Source organism: Canis lupus, chromosome 5 (genome assembly GCF_011100685.1).
Source record: "Canis lupus familiaris isolate Mischka breed German Shepherd chromosome 5, alternate assembly UU_Cfam_GSD_1.0, whole genome shotgun sequence".
In the NCBI taxonomy this organism is placed as follows: Eukaryota; Metazoa; Chordata; class Mammalia; order Carnivora; family Canidae; genus Canis; species Canis lupus.
The window spans coordinates 30,522,267-30,537,817 of NC_049226.1; the positions used below are offsets into that span (position 1 = coordinate 30,522,267).

Below are 15,551 nucleotides of genomic sequence, written 5' to 3' on the forward strand. Positions count from 1 at the left end.
AAAAAAAAAATCCTATTTTGAAAAAAAAAAATCCTATGTTGAGAGCTATAAGAATACCTGTTGTTTCAGGCATATATTAGGGTCTTCCACAATAACAGTATTTCATTAAAATATCAACTTCTCAGAACCTATCTTCCTTACCAGCAACAGAACAGATAAAAGCTCCTCCCCAGTGATGAATTACTACCACTATGATTTTTCTAAACCCCTCCCAGGGCAGAAGGAAATTTTCCTTCACAGGGGTTCATATCTATTCATTAATCAAGAGTGCTAACTGTAGAACAATCATGCAACAGAGAATATGAAGTAAGAATTACAAAGTAATTTACTTTTGAGAACTCAGGTTAACAACATGGCCTCCTGGAAAGGAAAAGGGGAAGAGGCAGTTAGTACCATCTGGAACACGCAAAGGATCAGTCAGGGCCACAGGACCCTGCCAGTCTGCACCCGCCTGCTTCTCTCTCTCACACACACCATTTGGATATTACTAAAAATATGATGGTGCTAAGAAATAATTCATATCTTGACTTTATACACTTTTTAAAAATTCTAGCAATTGTAACTGTCTTGATGCTTTCACAAAGTACAAAAGCCATCGTTTAACCAACGCCTGCTTTAAAAAATCCTTTTACTTTAGTTACAGATAAAACTTAACTACCCAGGACTCCTTTGTTAGATAAGAAATAGTACCTTATTTCATGTATATCTATATAAACATAGATACACATATATACATAAACATATCTGTTTAAAAAACTGATTCAGTAAAACCATGTTTTATTCAATAATTACTCAGTTTGAAGAAAATGTTTTATGGGCTATGTTGCTCTTCCCTGAGGTGAGTGATGCATAAATCCAGGTTTTTAAAAGTTCCCCAGATGATTCCAATGTGCAGGGTTCTCTGTGTGAAGAGCCGCTCGTCTGAATCAATGGAAAGGCAGCAGACAGAAAGGAACGCGTGTGAGAGCTTCACGGGACCCACAGGTTTGGCGATGGAATGTAGGTCACCTACTTCAGAGTGTGGCTGGACAATATCCGTGACTATAAAACACAATACGCATGCTTTTCTGAGAAACTGTGACTCCCCGTCTGTCCACAGACCCGTCAAGTCTAAGACTGTGTCTTGCTCACTCTGTCACGCCTGGCACAGCAGCTTGCACCTAACAGAAATGAAATACACCTTCCTGAATGTAACCCAGCTCTGTGAAATATCATCTACACATCATGCAGTCTCATCTACTTGTCAGTGGCATGACACACAGCCTTCAAAACCTCACTCTGTGGAGCCCTGGTCATGGGGTGGCTTCATAAGAGATATGCAATAAATATTAGTTACCTAGCTAATTTTCACCCAAATGCCAGTCGGACCGGAAATGCTTCTCATTGCCTGCTAAGAGACAAGCATTGGACACGGCAAAGTATGTCCAAAACAGAGGTCAAGATATTTGCTCCCGAATCTGTTCCTCCTCCTAACAGCCGTTCTCTGAGTCATCCAGACCCAGAAGCCTTGAATCATCTTTGATATCTCTCTTGTCAACATAAAAACAGGCTTCGAAAGTCGTGTCTTTTATACCTTCTGTAAGTCTCACTCGTATCAGCCCCAATGCTCCTTACCAAAGAACTCCTCACCAACTGTGACGGCCTCATCCCAGATCCATCGTCTACCCTGTAGACATGCCCACGTGCCTCCAACGACTCTAGTCATGTCACTACCTTGGCTGATATCACTCAGGAGCCTCACTCCATGGCCTACAGAGTAAAATCCAAATGCTTAACCCATCCTTCATAATCTGCCTCATATCCCACTACTCCTTCCACCAAGAAGAGTGACCTCTTCCCACTCCCATTTCTCCATGTCCAAAAGAGGTCTATTTTCCACATTACATCTCAAACACTATCTCCTGCAGCAAAGGCCTTCCCTCACCACCCAAAACAAACCCCCTTACCACTTTCCTACAAAGCCTCTTCCCATCTGAATTTTCAGTTAACTCCTAGCATCTTCACCTTCTCCTTTACAATACAGTTTCTTACACACATGCATTTCACCTCCCCTCACAGACTGCAGAGTTCTCTGTGAAGAAGCTCTAGGTCTGGCTACTCTGCTTTAACTACCACTGCTTCTCCCTCCTCCTACTCCATGCTCATCCCATCCTCTACCCACAGGGCCTTACGAGGTAGAATTCAAAAAATACCCCAGATCCTTGGCCTACTCCAATTCAACAAGAGAAAGACTGACACAGGAATTTCTCATTTTGTTGGGCATGATGTAAATAAATCATGATGACGTCTCAACCAGAGCCAACTTGCCTTGCAGGAACCCTGCATCTCTCTTCCACACATCCATAGCCACTGCAGTCAATGGATAAGCTTTCTTTCTTTGTGGGGGCGGAAAAATCCTCAAGGAGAAAGTGAACAGGTACTGCTGGTGACAGAAGTGAACCAAATAAGTCAGTGAGCTGTATGCAGAAACCAAGACTGTTCCAGGCCAAGAGAGCTGCAAGGACAAAGATGGAGAGGTACAAGCACTGGGAATGTACAAAGAACAAGGAAGTTAGTGGTGAGAGCATGGCAATGAGAAGTAGGAAATAGTGTTGCAGGGCCAGACCCTGTTGGGAGTTGCAGGGCACTGGAAGGCTTTGTAATATATTTTAAGATCACGGAGAGCCATGAGTGGAGAGTGGGGTATGCAGGGGTAGGCATACTGAGAAGAGTGAAAGAGACATGATCTGATTTTATGTTTTATTTATTTATTTATTTAAGATTTTATTTATTTGTTCATGAGAGATATACACAGAGAGAGAGAGGCAGAGACACAGGCAGAGGGAGAAGCAGGCTCCATGCAGGGAACCCAATGTGGGATTCGATCCCGGGTCTCCAGGATCACGCCCTGGGCTGCAGGCAGCGCTAAACAGCTAGCCACCAGGGCTGCCCTGATTTTATGTTTTAAAGGGAACACTGGAAACTGTAAGAGTAGGCTGTGAGGAAGCAAGATCAAGGAGAAAAAGTAAAACCAGGAAGTCCAAATAGGAAGGACTTTTTTTGACTGATGAAGCAAGTTTATATTAGTAGGATAGCTGCACATGTAGAGTGAAAAGGGAAACTAATATTAGGACAGATTTTAGCTAAATACATCGGTCAAACCAATACCCATGGATGCACAGAAGGGGGAAAAAGGCTGATTACTAGAAGAGTCACAGCGGAATGGAACTGTCCACTCAGCGTCCTCGGGTTCTATTTATACTCCTAGGCACTACTTCCCACAGCTCACACACTCCACCCCCAGACAAACCATTATCAGAAGTTCCCACAGGACAGGCTCACAGATAATCTCATTCTTCCATGACACAGATTTCTATTTGTTTATATTTAAATGAGTATTTCAAAACAAGGGTAGCCAGCTCTGACAAATTCTGACTAAGGCACAAGCAGGACTAAACAGCGCCAAGACTTTCTCCCAACTCTCGCCTTCCTTCCTTCGCGTAACACCTTCGATGCCCTACGCAGATCTTCCTCGTCAAAGTTCTGCAACACTGTTTGCCAAAATCTTAAATCACAACACAGGCCGGAAAACTCAAACACAAATTAAGGTAATAAAAGAGAAGCTGTCAAGTCAGAATCTCAGGCCTGCACTCCCCTCTCCATCATCCCGGGCCAACTTAACCGCGTGGGGACGAAGGACGTTTTGCGGCCTCCCAGGGCTCCCCGGAGGCTCGTGTCGAGGCCCCCGCAGGAACACTCCACTCATCTGTGTGCCCAGCCTGCAGCAGGTCCGCGAGGCGGGAGCCTGACGCCAGGTGGGGCAGTGCGGCCATCCGTACCCCGCAGGACACCCGCAGGCCCCGCTGCACCCCCCTCCCTGCCTCACACACCCCGTCCTGCCCTTCCCGCTGTGCCCAACCACCAGCCATCAACGTCGATGTGACCTGCGATTTATCCCGAGCTGGCTTCGCGCTAGCTTCGCCGCACACCCTCGCCGTCCCTCGTTCCTTTCACTCCTCCCCTGCTTCCCGCCACGCTCAGCCGCGACCCCCGCCCTGACCCCTGCACAAGCCTGCTCCCAAGTCCGGTGCCGACGGGAAAGGCCTGCGAGAGACCCTGGCCGCCCGCGGGGGGCCCGAGGGGGACGGCTCGGTGCAGGCGGAGCTCCCGGCCCACAACACGGCTGGTGAGCAGCCACCGCGCTCGCTGGGCGGGCGAGAGTCCCGGGAGGAGCCCGGCCCGAGCGCGCCACCGCGGGGCGACGGCGACAGCAGCGGGCGCCCCCGGCTCCGGGCCCCCACCCGGACGCCACCTCGCCGCCCGCACACACACGGAGACACGGCCCCGGCTGCGCCCTTCGGCTGCCCGCGGGGCTGCGGCCCCCGCCCGCCCGGGATCCCGCCCGCGGCCGCCGCGGCCCGCGGGGTCACTGGCGCCAGAGGGGCGTCGCCTCAGCACCGCGCCAGGGCTGCCGGCCCGCGCCGCCCGCACGGCCTGGGCAGGACGGCCCGCGAGCCCCGCCGCGCCCCCGCGAGCCCCCCGCCCGGCCGGCCCCCGACGCCCGCGTCGCCCCGCCGGCCCGCCCGCTCCGCCCCGCCCCGCCCGGCGCCTCTCCGCGCGGCCCCGCACACACCCTACCTTCCGCCATGTCGGGCCGGCCCTGCCGCAGTCTCGCGAGAAGTGCGCCGCGCCGCCCGCGCCGCCGGGACGCTGACAGGAGCCCGCGAGTCTCGCGAGAGTCTCGGGGGCGGGCGGGGAGCGAGGCGGTCTCTCCTCCCCTCGCGCCTTCGAGGCCGGACGAGCGGCCCCGGACCCTGTCCGAGCGGGATGCACGCGGCGGCCGCGCAACTGCCAGCACACACCCGGCCGGGGACGGTCCGGAGGGGGTGGAGGTCTCCAGGCGCGTTTGTGACCAGCAGGAAGGGGCTGGGCAGCGGGAGAGGCCACAGGAACTCAGCCGGGGACTCACGGCGCACCCCACGGTGCACCCCACTGCGGAAACCCCCCACAGACCCCACGATGCATCCCACCGGGGACCCCAGCAGGGAGAAGAGGCCATGGCTTAGCCCTTTAAAGCCCACGCAAGTGGATGTGAAGGGCAGAGAGGCATCACATCCCCTGATGACGTCAGCTCGGGGGTTGGGGTCAGGCGGAGCCGGGAGACCTGGGAAGGGACGCTGGGCGCTGGGCGGGGCAGCGGGGCAGCCCCCCCCCCCCCAGGGTGTTCTGTGCACCTGCGCACGGCGACCTCTGAGCAGAAACCCAGCCTAGCTGACAGTGCTGGCCTGGCTTGGGGCCTTCCCGCCACCCCAGCAGCTGAGAGTGCGGGGGCAGACCGCTCAAGCGCAGACCTGGGAGAGGCAGGTGTAAGGCCGTGAGACCCAGGTCCCAGGGAGGTCGAGGGCCGGTGTGGGCCCTGCGTCAGGAGGACACAGCAAAGCCCCTAAGTCCAGGGCAGGGAGTGAAACACACCAGCTGCAGGGGATGAAAAGCCTGAAGTCAGGGATTGGGGTTGAGGTCAGGAAGGAGGGAGACCTGCAAGGCAGCCACATGTGGGAAGCCTCAGGTGCTACTTGGGGTCACTCCTAGGAGCATTACTAGGTGCGTGGAGAAGGAATGTGGGGTTTGGATCATGGAAACAAAGGGTCATGGGGTTCAAGTTCTGAGGAAGAGGGAGGGACTGTGGCAGAGGGGCTCCAGGGAGATGGAAGAAGGGGCGTCACGATGTGTCCACGATGGGACCACGTCTGCGCAGCAGTGGGACAGACAGGGAGAAGGCAGGGCGGCCTGGCACCGGCTGGGCACAGCAGGTGGTCTAGGCTGCATGGGCGGTGCAGATCTCACCGCTGCTGCCTGGCAAGCATGGTGGGAGGTGCGCCCGACAGTGGGCCCCCAGGGTCCTCAGGCCCGCCTTCAACAGCCACAAGTGGCCTGCCTACCTAAGAGTGCCCTACAAACACTTTCTGGTGATGTGCAAGTGTTTAGGAGGAATCATCAGAGCTAATGTCCCCAGCAGCGGGGGGTGCCTGCATACAGCAGGAGCTCGTGGTTGATGAGCCCTGAGCTCTGTGGGCTGGGACCCACAGTCGGGAGGACCAGGATCACGTCTGGCTCAGCAGGTGATGTCCCTGCCAGCTCATGCTGCCCTCTTAGGCTCTGCAGCGGGTTCAGTGTGGAGCGAGATTAGAACCCACGGTGCACCCGAGAGAAGATGGTAGACACCACGGAGCAGCACAGTGCGGGGAGAGACCAACACGTGCCCTTCCCGCGGCCTAGGTGCCCACAGCCAAATGGAAACTCATCGAGGGCTAGAGGGCTCCTGCTCATAGCCTCCGTCAGCAGCAAGCGCACCCCTCTGAGAGGCACCTAACAACCTGACCCTGGGCCTTGTCTTCCCAGTAGACTTACTGGCTCGAAACCCCCGAGCTACGGAGGGGCCTTCTGAGTCCAGCCTGGGACACAGGGCATCTCTCGCACTTGGTGACCTAACTCAACACCCCATGGGCTTCAGGAGTGCTCCCAACCTTAGACGCAACCCGAAATATAGACGTTCGGAAAAACCTGAGCACTAGAACAGAGTTCACTGGAGACCTGGCCCAGGTCTTGCTAGGAGGAAGAGGAGCCTCGCGTGGGGTGGTCCCCACTGGGAACACGAGGTGCAGGAACATAAATGCTGGCTGCCTCTGGGGCACCAGGGAGCAGACTCTTTCTGGGGGAAGAGCGCCACGTCACGGTAAAAAGGGGAGGAGGATCATTGGGCTGGTCCTCCCATGAACAGGGTAGCAGCACCTATATGTGGGCAGGGTTGTGGAGCTAGGTCCCCACCCAAACGTGCTCGCTCTACACTTGCTCTGGAGGATCCCTGTGAGAACAGGACTGTGTCTGTCACAGAGCACACAGGGCATGAGCCTGCCACAAAGCAGAAGCTCAAACAACAGGAGTCTGACTTCTGGGCCACGAGGGATAAAGGAGATGTGAACACATAGCGCCATCACGCTCACTCCTCCCGGGAAGGGAGAAAACTTAAGCACCTTGCTGGAACCTTCTGTGCAGCTCCTGCATCTAGGACGTGTCTGCTTCTTGATTTAGTGGACAGGACTCCAAGCGTTCCCATCATTTTACCACTGCTCTGTGGGGCACGCGGATTCAGAGACAAAACCACAACGGAAACCCTGGCGCTACCCTGGCTGCTATGTCACACACATCTGAGACCAAGCAACTGGTAAGTACCTTCTCCTGGAAGTAATTTGCTCACAAAGTGAATTCCTGTTAGAAAGGCCTGTGTTTGGGCAGCCCCGGCGGCGCAGCAGTTTAGCACCGCCTGCAGCCCGGGGTGTGATCCTGGAGACCTGGGATCAAGTCCCACGTCGGGCTTCCTGCATGGAGCCTGCTTCTTCCTCTGCCCCTCTCTCTCTGAATAAATGTTTTTTTAAAAAAAGAAAGGCCTGTGTTTATGAGGGGGAACAGGGAAAATCAGCGGGTCCTTCCCCAGGAAGGTCCTTCCCCCTAGGACCGTAGACCTACCTAGGCAAACACCCGTTTCTCTGCAATTGAAGCAGCTTGTTTGCTCTAACCTTGGGCAGAGGATTGTGCATAAAACTGGCATCTGAGGTGCAGGGACATCATCTGGACTCTTCTATAATTTATTTCAAATGTATATATCAGGAAAATTAAATTTTGGTAATGATCTCCAATCTGCTCTCAAGGATTTTCTTCTGGTCTCTAACTCAGCTCTGATTAGGGATCTGGCTTTTCATCCCTTTCTCTGGGAGGAGGAGGCCATGCAGCCACGGGTAGTGTGCGTCCCAACAGACACACCCTCGGGAACTGTACGTGAGGGTGCAGGGTGAAGGCCAGACTGTGACACCCTAGTAAGAAAAGAAAGAAAGAAAAAGTATTCAGTCTTGTTCCTTTGTGCCACTAACTTGCTAAGTGATCCTGGGCAGGTATTTGGGCCACATGTGCCCATCCATGTAGAGGACGAAGATGGCATCGTGGAGGGCGCCGGCAGTCTCTTCCGGCTCACGCTCCAGTCTAGGTTCTTCACTGTCTAGCTTATGTCTCTGTAGAGCTGGTTCAGGCTACAGACAAAATCCCCCAAACACGCGCTAACCCGTGCTCATTTCACCTAAGGCCCCATGTTAGCAGGCATACCACGTGGTGAAGAGTAGGGCTTGGCCCTGCTGGAAATTTTTAAACTGTCACATCAGGTTGGAAGTCCACCTCCCGCCCTCTGGTTCCTTCTTTGAATGAAGTTTTAAGAATTCTTTATCAAGATTCCCATGGACCTTTTGGTATCATGTGCTGTTTGGAAATAATCCCACAATTTGCTTTCGAGACCTGCATCCTAAAACCAAAATAGCTCGTGATACAGCCTCTAAGTCATCATTTATTGATTTACAGAGCACCCCCCCGCAACATGTTGGAGGTGCTTTACAATACAGCAAACATCACAACAGAACTCACATAGTTAAATACAATCAACAAGTTACAGAACTAAAAAAAAAAAAAAAAAAGGAAAGGGGAAAAAAAGCTGGAATGAAGCAACATTATGTCAAATTTCAAAGATGCTGAGAAGTGGCAGGTACAGGGAAGGTAATTTCACCAACTGGAGACCAGACGGGCAAAAATAGATAACAGGTACCACAGCCCAAAATGTGCAGATCTGTGGAGGGTGAGCACACAGAATAAAATTTCACGACCGAGAATGAAGGCCATTAATGTTACCAGGACAGCCAAGTGGTCAGAGAACGAATGGAACAGCCTCACGGAGAGACCGCCCCGTAATGACAAGGGAACCAATCTCACGTGGATTTTAAACTCACAGAAATGAGGCCAGAAAAGCCACGGAGATCATCCATCCCGTGATGAGCACAGACTGAAATCTCTAAGCCTTTACAGGAACTCGGGAGTCAATTTGGGAAACCGCCAACAGCTCCAAAACCCTGGGGACGGTGTGGATGTTGACAGTTGGGCACAGAGCTGGGGAGAAGATGCCTTCTCCTAAAGCGGAGAGGACTCGCCTCACACTAGTGATGAGGCGCTAGTGGCACCAAGGCCACCTAATTGGTGTCACCTGAGAGTGGGTCACGATCGAACGTGGAGGCGTGAGGTTTGCACTGTCAGATGAACACGGGGAAAGGCACAGGTGACGCCCCTGGGGGAGGAGGGCAAGTCACACCACCTCCCGAGGCCTGTGTGTCCACGTGCAGCATGCCAGGGCGCCAGGCAGGAAGGGGTGTGAAGGGAGGGGCGCGCGTTCCTGGCTCTCCCTTCAACCCCTTTGTCTAGCCCCAAAACACACACGGTTACGCCAAGGTACCTGTGTTACGGTGGCACTTGGAGTTCAGTAAGAGTTGTCCCTGAGTTAGTCGGTCACTTGCTACCCCCTGAAAAGTCAAGCCCCGGGTTTTAACTCGACAGATCACTAACAGAATCACAGCAAGAGGAGAGCGAAATGCAGACTCCCTTCTGCCACCGGCAACCACGCAAAGCTTCTGATGTAAGAGTAAGAGGGACTGCGTTCAAATCCCAGGCGGGTGTGCAGTACCAGCACTTTGGGGCAACACGTTTTACAGTCTTTGGAGGGAAAAAAAAGTCACAAATGAAGTTCTGGAGGAAAATCTGCTGCAATGAGTCAAAACAAACCATTTTCACATTCAATCATTAACACATTTATGGGTTTTTATGCCTCAAAGTGAAGAACAGACAGGGACTTAGAAAAAAATCACTCTGCTGTGTCTACATCCGCAACCATCTTACTTCTGCTCCAGAAGGACATGCAGGTCCACAGAGGACAGGCCACTCGCAGGGACCCCTCCACTCTGCCCAAGCATCGCTCCAAGCCCCACGGAGCAGAGACGCACCAATTTGCACGGAATCATGTCCCCTCTAGTACCGTCTCACGTCCTGTCCTTTCCAGGCCAAAGAGTACTTCCCAAACCCAACCTCACACCCAACACAGGGGAACCTGGGCCTGCCGCTCACGCTGCACACTCGCCTCATCATTTCCTGAAGCTACTTTATAAAACATGACATGAAGTATATACTTCTGCTCAAACAGTAATGAAATCCAAGCACACTATGTCAGCGACAGAATCTATGTGTCAAACAGCAAAGCATTCACACCCTGCAGTGCTCTGAGCCACAGAAGAACCTAGGTGGAGCCCGATGCACACACTGCCATGGCCATGGGATTTTCAAGTATTAAGTCTGTTTGCATAAGGAATCAACCTGAGATTTTTCTAAACTGCACTTCTCTGGCATTCAGTATCATAACCTTCATTCAATACAATAAAAGCCAACAACTTGACAATTATTGGAAAACAAATTATATTTTGGAAGAACTCACTACATAAGGTGACAGAATTCCAAAATCAAATTACATGAAAATATACATCGCAATTTCTTTGTACAATACATGAGAAAAATCTGCAGTATCGAAGAATAGAGGCAGAGAAACACAAGGGGCCTTGGAGAGGGGCTGGGCGGGGGTCACAGCGTCTGTAAGAGCAAACCCACAGGTGAAGCAGAAAGCCTGCAGCTGCACACTCTAGTCCATCCACCCTGAACACCCAGCGGGGGGCACAACAAAACCAGACCAGAATTTTGTACTGTCCGGGACGAATTTCAGCACGTTGAATTCTGAACCAACTCGTTTTAGTTCTCAGGGATAATGAGTGAGTCCAAGAGCTCTCAACAGCCAAAATGTGGTATTGCTACACCCGATCCAAGAGACGGTGCAACCAGAGTACAAAAGGACCAGCACCTAGTGATGACCACTCCTCTGAAGTCATCACTAAAAATCAAGTAGTTGCTTAGTAAGTATTTCAGTATTTGAACTAAATGATTTGAAAACTTTCTGGCAGAGGGAAGAGAGAAAAGCAAAGGGGGGTATGTCAAAACAAGAAGATACAAAAGTTTAGTAAGTGAAAAGAGTTTAATGAAGCCTCAATGGTTTAAAGGAAATTAAATGGAAACTTTTAATCCTAATTGTTTTTCATCTGACATGCTTTAAGGAGTCTTTTTAAACTGATAAGAAACAATGAATAGGGAAAGAAAACCTGCTAAAATCTTTTAGAATTTACACGATTCTTATTCTACTACAAGAAAGCATTATTTGGTACAAGGTGTATTTGTGGATGTACATGTATATATATTATCCGGATCATGTTGTGCTATGTACAGGTCTTTACAATTCTTCCTGAAGGTTAAAACAGTTCATTAGAATTCAAAATGCGTAATCCTCTGTAAGTTGGCACTTGTTAGGCTCTTGTCAGCACTGGTACTGGCGTGTTCTATTGCAGCCCAGCTCCAGCCAGTGTCCGCCAACTTGTTACAACAGAAGTCCAGCAATAGGTGGGTAGAGTGCAGGAAAAACAGTGCCATGTTTCTCAGTTGGAGACCTACAATGAAACAAACAGCATGACATGACTTCACAAACGACAAAGGAATTCATTCATTAGAAATTTTTACCTGTATTTCTTTGGAGACAAATTCTTAATTTCATTTTAAGCTCACTCTTGTGCTCGTCCAACATGGTAATCACATACAGCCATTTTATTTCAAATTTAAATCACAGTGAATACAACTTAAAATCGCCTTCACGTGCTCACTGTGAGTGGCGACCACCACACGGGACAGCACAGACGTGCAGCATTTCCACCTGATATTGTTTTCAACATTCCGAATGTCCTTCGAATTCTGCTGCGTCTGGAGTCAAACACAGAAGTACTTGCAAGTCAAGGGATGTGGGAACTTGTAAGGCAGATTCAGAGAAACAAGATCACCACACATCTCAACATGGTGAGTTTTAGCCAACCCTGTAGGTTCCGAGCCCAGGACAGCCCTCTGATCCAACCACGGTCTCCAATACATTGCATACAGTGCTCTCACGCCCTCAGCCCACATGCGAGATCCCTATGCCCAGCCCACAGCCTTACCTCATGCTACGTTCCTCAGCCCCACACAAAGATGCATCCCCCTACATCACAGAGAAGTGTGAGACACATGGCACGGCTAGTACGGGGCAGGGTTTCCTGCTCCACAAGTTAGAAAAACACAAGGTTCCAGTTCAAAAGTTAAAAACAGAAGCCAGTGTAGGTCAAAGATGGCTGGGCGTCAGAGCCACTGCTGTGCCGCTGTGAGCCCCAAACACCCTGCACATGCTCCCACACCTGCCCTGCCTGCTGCGATGGCGCCAGGGACACAGAAGCCAAGCGCGAGATGACCGGAGGCCCAGGGGGCACAATGTCCAGCTCCTAACCTAAGCAGGCAGCCAGGTTAGGACAACGACGTCAGCCACAGCACAGCAAGCCTTCTAAACCCCGAAGGGATTTGCTAACCTCACCGTCACCCAAATTCAAGTGCACCAAAGCATACAGTGGGCCTGCCCCCAGGTGCCCTGCACGAGGACCACCTCCCCAAAACAGTGCCTGAGGCAGAACCTCGGCTCCGCTCCCCCCAGCGAGCGCAGCCTCTGGCACAGCAGGTGCACACTAGGCGCGAGCTCCTCCGTGGCCCAGACACACAAAACACACACACGTATTTTGCTGGAAAATCCAAAGAGTTTAAACAGACACCTCGTGATACAACAGGCAGTGTGACTCTCAGGTGATGTGACTTGAAGGTTTTTCCAAAGACCAAACCACACCCGAGTTAGGCCCTGTCCACTTCATCTGTCAGGGCTCAAAAAAAGAGATTCTAGAATCATCCCCCGAGGAAGTGAACGAGAAATTTCAGGGCCATGAAAAAAATCAGTTAAAAACTGTCTCTCCATTTTTTTTATTTTTTTTTAAGATTTTTATTTATTTATTCATGAAATACACAGAGAGAGAGAGAGAGAGAGAGAGAGGCGCAGAGACACAGGCAGAGTTGGAGAAGCAGGCTCCATGCAGGAAGCCTGACGTGGGACTTGATCCTGGGACTCCAGGATCAGGCCCTGGGCCGAAGGCAGGCGCTAAACCGCTGAGCCACCTGGGCTGCCCCTCCGTAAAGTTTTAAAAAGAAAAGTGCTCCAGAGGGGCTGATGCTCAAAGTCATTAAAAGCCTAACATTTTTTTTCTAACATTTATTTCTAAAACTGGAATCAAATCCATTTCCTATGTGACTACACAAGTTAAATCTTTTTAAAAAGTCTAAAAAAAAAAAACACAGATCAGGCAGGTGGGCCTCCAAACAAAAGCACAGCTGATGAGAAGAGTACTAGTGAAAGTACCTCTTCAGCAGAGTCAGCGTTCAGTGATGTCCACCGCTCCTCATTGAGAGCTGCCCTCACACAAACGCCCCTGAAGGCTCCACGTCCCCCCTACCCACGGGGATCCTGCGACACATGGCGGCCAAGAGGGGTGGTCCCTAGCCCTCATAAGTGGCACCTGCACTGACTCTGGAGACTCCGGTCCCGGCAGGAGCCCCAGGCCAGCACTGTGTGCCCTGCCAGGCTTGGTGACACTCTCCCAAAACGACAGCGCCGACGCCAACGGCAGGAGACTCACATATCCGCAGGCACGAGAACCGAAGCGACTCAGAGTCACCTGCTCTGGGCGTCACCTCCCACTTTCTCCAGGTTACACGGCTGTCAAAGCACATCTGCATCACACCAAGACACACAGACCATAGGGAACAAGCATGGTATCCAGAGGCCACATGACATTCCTAAGACATGCTCTGGGACACAGGCACGGCATGTGTACACCTATGAGGGGAGGAGTCGGAGTTCTGAAGATGAAGCTACGGTCCATGGTGACCCCTGGGGACAGAACCGGGGCACAATGAGAGCCGTTTTCTCATGGACAGGCTTCCATGTTGCCATGCTGTCGTGTCTGCGCCAGCCCTGCAACAGGACTGGTGAGCATAGGAGGGGCCATGACAGGCCGGTCGGGCTCGCAGGGTGAGGTCCTGGAAGGGTGACCTTGTGTGAGAAGCACAGGAAGAGGGCGGGCAGGTGTCCAGCGTGCCCGACACAGACACCTGTGTGCCACACTCTTGCTCCCCAGGTACCACTGCAAGTTCTAGGAACTGTGTGTATTTCTTCAAGTTCCCGTGTTAACAGAACCTCTCTGTCACCATGGCCGGGAAGGACACCACCCGCGCGAGTCCCTCCCATGGACCGTGTCCTACTCGCTGCTATTTGTTCTTATTGGCAAACTGGCTTCTCCTGCTCGACTGCTGTTTGAGGTCTAACCACCCGCAAGCATGTGTGACTTGCCTACGGCACACCCTGCACTGATAGACAACAACCGACAGTGCCACCTGAACCAGCCTATTGTACTGTGGGGCCTCTGAGACCTCGGCCAGCACCGCAGGCAGTGAATGCACATCTGCAGAGCCGAGCCACTTGTCTCCAACCACACCCCATACCAACAACAACCTGCTCCCCAGCACTGACGCACCACCTCTACTCGCGCTGCATTCCAAGCACATTTCCCCAAATCCTCACTAGTGCCCGGGTTTCTGGGACATTCTGACCTTTGACAACCCAGCAGCTCTGATGTCACCTCCTCGCGAGCAGCTTCCCATTTCTGATGACAAATGTGTGACAATCAGCCTTTCCAGTTCCTCTCATTACCTTGCAGATCACCCTCCTCTGTACTACCTGTTTCCTCATTGATTTGCCCACGCTGCTGTAGAGCTAGAGACAAGTCCTGAACACCCAACAGTTATCTGTTCCAGGTCTCCTATTTGTTTTTGTTCACGGTCTTGTAATATTTAAGTTTTTGGTTCGGGTGTAGTCAAAGTTATGATTTTTCTCTTCTCTGGGTATTTCCGAGCCTGATGAGTCCTTCTCTACCTTGATATTCTCCCTTATTTTGTTCTAGAATAGTTGGGTTTGGGGACTTCCTGCAGATGGCTAACAGGGCCGCGGCCCAAAAGCCCGTGCAGCGGGCCAGCCACGAGTTTCCTTCACAATCCCACTCATTTACTAGGGGGAGAGGACCAGGGGCCTGCGCGCACACACCAGCAGCTGCGCTGGGCCTCCTTCTGCTGGGCCACACCAGGCCTAGCTGTAGCTCAGGGCCCCTGGGAAACAGGTGGTGAGATGCATTTGTGCAAAGTTCCTAGAAGTGCTTCCCAACACAAGAGAGCGGGACCCAGATCCAGCAGGAGAAATGACTGGGGGTCAGGGGGCACAGGTACATCAAGGCCGTCCTTGGTCCCACACAGCAGCGGGTTTCGCACTGACCTGCCGGTGGATGCAGGCAACCCCAGGAAAAGGACCAGCCTGAACAAGCCATCTGTGTGTCTGCACCGAGCACGGTGGGTAGCCCGGTACGGTGCTCCCTTTTGGATGGGAGGCCACCCCACTCTGCATCCCCTCACCTGTTACCGCTGAGGAAGCCGACTGTGAGGGGGCCAGAGCCAGAGGACCCCACGGCCTCACACCTGGAGCCCTGGCCTCTGGAAACAGCAACACTGCAGTACATATAAGAACTGACAATGGGGCAAACCTACATGCTTTCACCATAGTTTTTTAAAAAATAAAGCCTGAATCAAGTTCTTGAACAGTAATACCTTGTTTTTTAGAAAACACAAGTCATGGATTTGGATGTAGATTTTGTAAAACAATTTTAAAT

General features: G+C 51.8%; 2 protein-coding genes across 6 annotated transcripts in view; both read right to left on the reverse strand.

The window, feature by feature from the left end:
* ANKFY1 (ankyrin repeat and FYVE domain containing 1) overlaps positions 1 to 4,688 on the reverse strand; it is an 82,312-nt gene extending 77,624 nt beyond the window's left edge. Inside the window, exon 1 of one of the 4 annotated variants that reach the window (XM_038536387.1) lies at positions 4,618 to 4,688. In XM_038536387.1, coding sequence (XP_038392315.1) covers positions 4,618 to 4,627 — 10 coding nt within the window. In that variant the 5' untranslated portion in view covers positions 4,628 to 4,688. Of the gene's footprint in view, positions 1 to 792; positions 989 to 1,012; positions 1,042 to 3,923; positions 4,063 to 4,617 lie in introns of those variants that run through there. The other 3 variants (XM_038536389.1, XM_038536390.1, XM_038536391.1) reach the window with 3 other exon arrangements.
* Positions 4,689 to 8,348: 3,660 nt separating this feature from the next.
* Positions 8,349 to 15,551, reverse strand: part of UBE2G1 (ubiquitin conjugating enzyme E2 G1) — a 100,995-nt gene continuing 93,792 nt past the window's right edge. For both annotated transcript variants that reach the window (XM_038536397.1, XM_038536398.1), the window contains exon 6: positions 8,349 to 11,384. The gene's annotated coding sequence lies outside the window, so the exon portion shown is untranslated. The remainder of the gene's footprint in view (positions 11,385 to 15,551) is intronic.